We start from the raw sequence: 3,669 nt of genomic DNA, 5'->3' as shown, positions 1-3,669 counted from the left end.
CCTGCCCTGAGCATGGCTCCTCTGATGACCAACCCTTGCTCTGGACCACCCCAGACTTTCTGCCTGCAAAGCAGACTGAGGCTCTTCCCGGCGAATGCTCCTCCCTCCCTTCTCTCCTTCCACCTATGCCTGCTCTCACTCCTGCTCCTCCTTATCCTTCACACACTTTCCCCCTCTAACTTTCCTGCACTTCTACTTCATCTTGGCATCACCCTCCGGGAAGACCAAAGCTGACACTGTCAGCATTATTATTCTCTCTATTTCACAGTGGATGAAGTGGGGTTCCAAGCAAGGTAATAGAATGCGTAAGTGTGTTACCCTTTTAGAAGGTTATGCTTGCTCTTAGCTTAGTGGATCGCTTAAAAAATGCCTCACCCACATTTTATTTATTTGTTGTTGTTTTCTTATTAAATTGATTGTGGTGACATTAGTCAACCTGAACATCTAGGTTTCGTGTGGGTTTCTATGCCACAAGATCTGTATATTGTACCGTGTGCCCACCAGCCAAAGTCAAATCTTCTCCTCTCACCTACATTTTAAAGGAAAAATTTGACCATCTTGAAAGCGATACCAGTGTTGTAACAGAGAGACAGCCATTTCTTTATAAAACTGAGTCCAATTGAACCTGCTTATTCAATGCCTGAGTGCAAAGATACATTGGCTTCTAGAAAACGGAAGAAAACCCTAAAGACAGGAAGCATTTCCACCACCTAATGCTGAGGTCTGATGCTGGACTCAGAATGTGTTCGTGAGAAAAACAAATGATCACAATAAGCCAACAGCCATGGCACTGCTCATCATGTATAGGTCTCGACTTCAGCCTCGCAGGATTTCAGAACGCTACTCCTAGCTCCGTGCTTGGCAGAAATGAGAAATGTAAATCACACTGAGAAAAAACAATTTTTTAAAAAAATCTGGTTTTTACCTTAACAAATTAAACTTAAATTTGATTTTTTAAAATCTCATTTAGGAGAGAGTAAACATATTAGGAAAAGAAAAAGAATTGTCCTGTGATTTTTGGACCTTAGAAATATATGCAAACATGACAGCATACACATAATTTAAAAATTAAAGAGAATTTTTTTTTGCCGGCAGGATTTATTAAAGAAAGGAGAAGCATGACTTACCCTCGCTAGAGTCTTTGGAACTTTCCGGCTTCTTGGCTTTGCTTTTCTTGTGGGGTGGAGAGAGGGCTTTTGGCTCTACCCCTTCTGGAAGCACAAAGATTTAAAACATTCTTATTTAAATATTTACCAGTAGAGCTCAACATTATGTTAAAGTTTAAAAATGTTTTCTTCTTAGTAAACCCCCACACACAGTGAGGTCTAATTGCAGATTCATCTGTCATCCTGGTTGAGCTAAGGTTTGTTGATTCTCCTATGAAAATAGACTTACACTTAAGTTCAAGCTTAATTTTTTGTTGTTGGCATCATTAATGATTCATACAAATGTGAAATCTTAAGTGCTTTATATAAAATTAAAATTTCTCTATAAGGCAACCTTAACTTATTTTTTTCCAGGAGAACTTGATTTAAAACTTTATGGATTAATTAATTAACAGCTTTTATTGTGCAATTTCATCCACAATTTTTTAAAAATGTCTGCAAACCTATTTCCCCCATAGTATGGTGCATTTGAAGGAATAATATTGGTATCTGCCCAGGAATTAAATTAAAAAAAAAAAAACCCTGAGCTATCCTTAATATTTCTCTTCATTTATTTTTCTAGTAAAGCAACTGTAAGTTCTAGCATAAGTCCTATCAACTCTGCTCCAAAATATATCTGACATTCAACCAGTGTGCTCATCCTTTGCAATCATCATCCCAGTCCAGACTACCATTTCTCTTACCTGGGATAATAAAACAACCTTCTGAATTCTAACTTATAGCTTTTAAATATTCCTACACTCTATCACTCTCCACATACTAGCCAGAATTGTCTTTAAAACATAAACCAGATCTTGTTGCTTTCCTGTTAAAAAAAATATTGCTCTTAGAATAAGATCTAAATCTAACTTTATGGCCCAGGACAATATGTCATTTGGGCTCCTTCTAGCACTCTAACTTCATCTCCCCTTTGCTCTTTGGCTTCAGGTTATTGGCTCCCTTTGTGTTCTTCATTGACTAGTAGGTTGGCTCCTGCTTCAGGACCTTTGCACCTTCTGTACTTCTCTACGCCCCACTAAACACACACACACACACACACACACACACACACACACACACACTCATATGCCTCTTCTTCTTCTACTTTTTTGATATACCATTTCTTTATTATTTTTTTTATCCTCACCTGAGGATATTTTTCCATTGATATTTTTTAGAGAAAGTGGAAGAGAAAAGGAAAGACAGAGAGAAACATCCAAGTGGGAGTAACACTCTGATTGGTTGCCTTCTGCATGAGCCCTAACCAGGGCCCAGGTCAGGGAGGAGCCTGCAACCTAGATATGTGGACATGACTGGAATCAAACCCAGGACCCTTCAGTCCACAGGCCGATGCTCTATCCACTGAACCAAACCAGCTAGGGCTAACTTCTTACATTTTAATCTCACATCAAATTCAGCTCCCAAGAAAGGCTTTCCTTGACCACCTAATGAGAGGAATTCCTTCAAGGAAAATCTCTCTGAAACACATAATTTTGTATATCTAAAAAAATCTTGTCCCCTTGTTTATTTCTTTATTGTGTCTTTATTGTGTCTCTCTCCTCTACCCCACATGTGAGAATGTAAGTCTAAGGAGAAAAAAAGTATTTATGTTTCCTAATCTTTCTTGTGACCCTGCTGCCCAGCAGTACCTTGAGAATTTCATTTCAAATTCTGTTTTATTTTCCCTTCACCCAGGCCTTTTTAAAAATGGTGCCCATGCCTACTTCTTACTCTCTTAGCCGCTGTGGCCTTATGCCAACATTATAAAATTACACTACATGGCTATGGCAACTCACTTTTCCTTTTCCATTTATTAAAAGAGGAACCGAACAAAAAATGCACTTGCTAGATATGCCACTACAAACATTGGAATTATGGACTACAAAACATTTGGAGCACTAGATTAGGTTCTCTGTGGTTGCAAGCCCACCACATCTAAGATCATTACCACAGGCAGGGTGAAACATTTTGCCAATACTAAATTAGTAACTCCCCCAAACTTCTGTCACTAGGTGTAAGATTGGCATTGACCCTTCAGAACTGGTTCAGTACAACAAGAATTGAGGTACTTGGCACAGCTCACAGAGCACAGATGCTCGGCTCAAAGGGATTCATTAAATGGGCAAAAGCAACACTCCCTGGGAGTAGACTCTAAGCCTTCTGTGTCCCTGAAATTCGTGGATCAAGAAGAGTATTTCCAATGCTTGGAACAGAAATTCAAACCCGCATTTCATGAAGGTGGGTGTTTGAGAATTAAATTCTTAATTTTTGATTTCCCACCTGAATGGGAATTCCCACCTGAGTTAGATTTAAAAAGACAAGAATTTGCCCTCTTTTGAGATTTTTAAGAACTCCCAAGGTACTAGTGCTGCACTGTTGAAAAGTTGTAGGGCACTCCTCAGGTAGTCTGTGGGCATGGATACATGGTAATCATGAACATAATCATCTATGACATTAGTGCAGTATCATTTCATAACCCCTGTGGAGCAACTCACACGAAAGCCACTGGCACATATGGCCTCTA

At 39.1% G+C, this 3,669-nt stretch overlaps 1 protein-coding gene across 1 annotated transcript in view; it reads right to left on the bottom strand.

Annotated features, from left to right (window-relative positions):
- The window catches only part of MACROD2 (MACRO domain containing 2), a 1,283,682-nt gene that overhangs the window by 167,933 nt on the left and 1,112,080 nt on the right, over positions 1 to 3,669 (bottom strand). The window contains exon 7 of the mRNA XM_015560286.1: positions 1,128 to 1,211. Coding sequence (XP_015415772.1) covers positions 1,128 to 1,211 — 84 coding nt within the window. The remainder of the gene's footprint in view (positions 1 to 1,127; positions 1,212 to 3,669) is intronic.

The sequence above is a fragment of the Myotis davidii genome, unplaced genomic scaffold (assembly GCF_000327345.1).
Source record: "Myotis davidii unplaced genomic scaffold, ASM32734v1 scaffold32, whole genome shotgun sequence".
Classification (NCBI taxonomy): Eukaryota; Metazoa; Chordata; class Mammalia; order Chiroptera; family Vespertilionidae; genus Myotis; species Myotis davidii.
The sequence above is the reverse complement of the archived record's forward strand: the minus strand, read 5'-3'. Positions and strand labels throughout refer to the sequence as shown.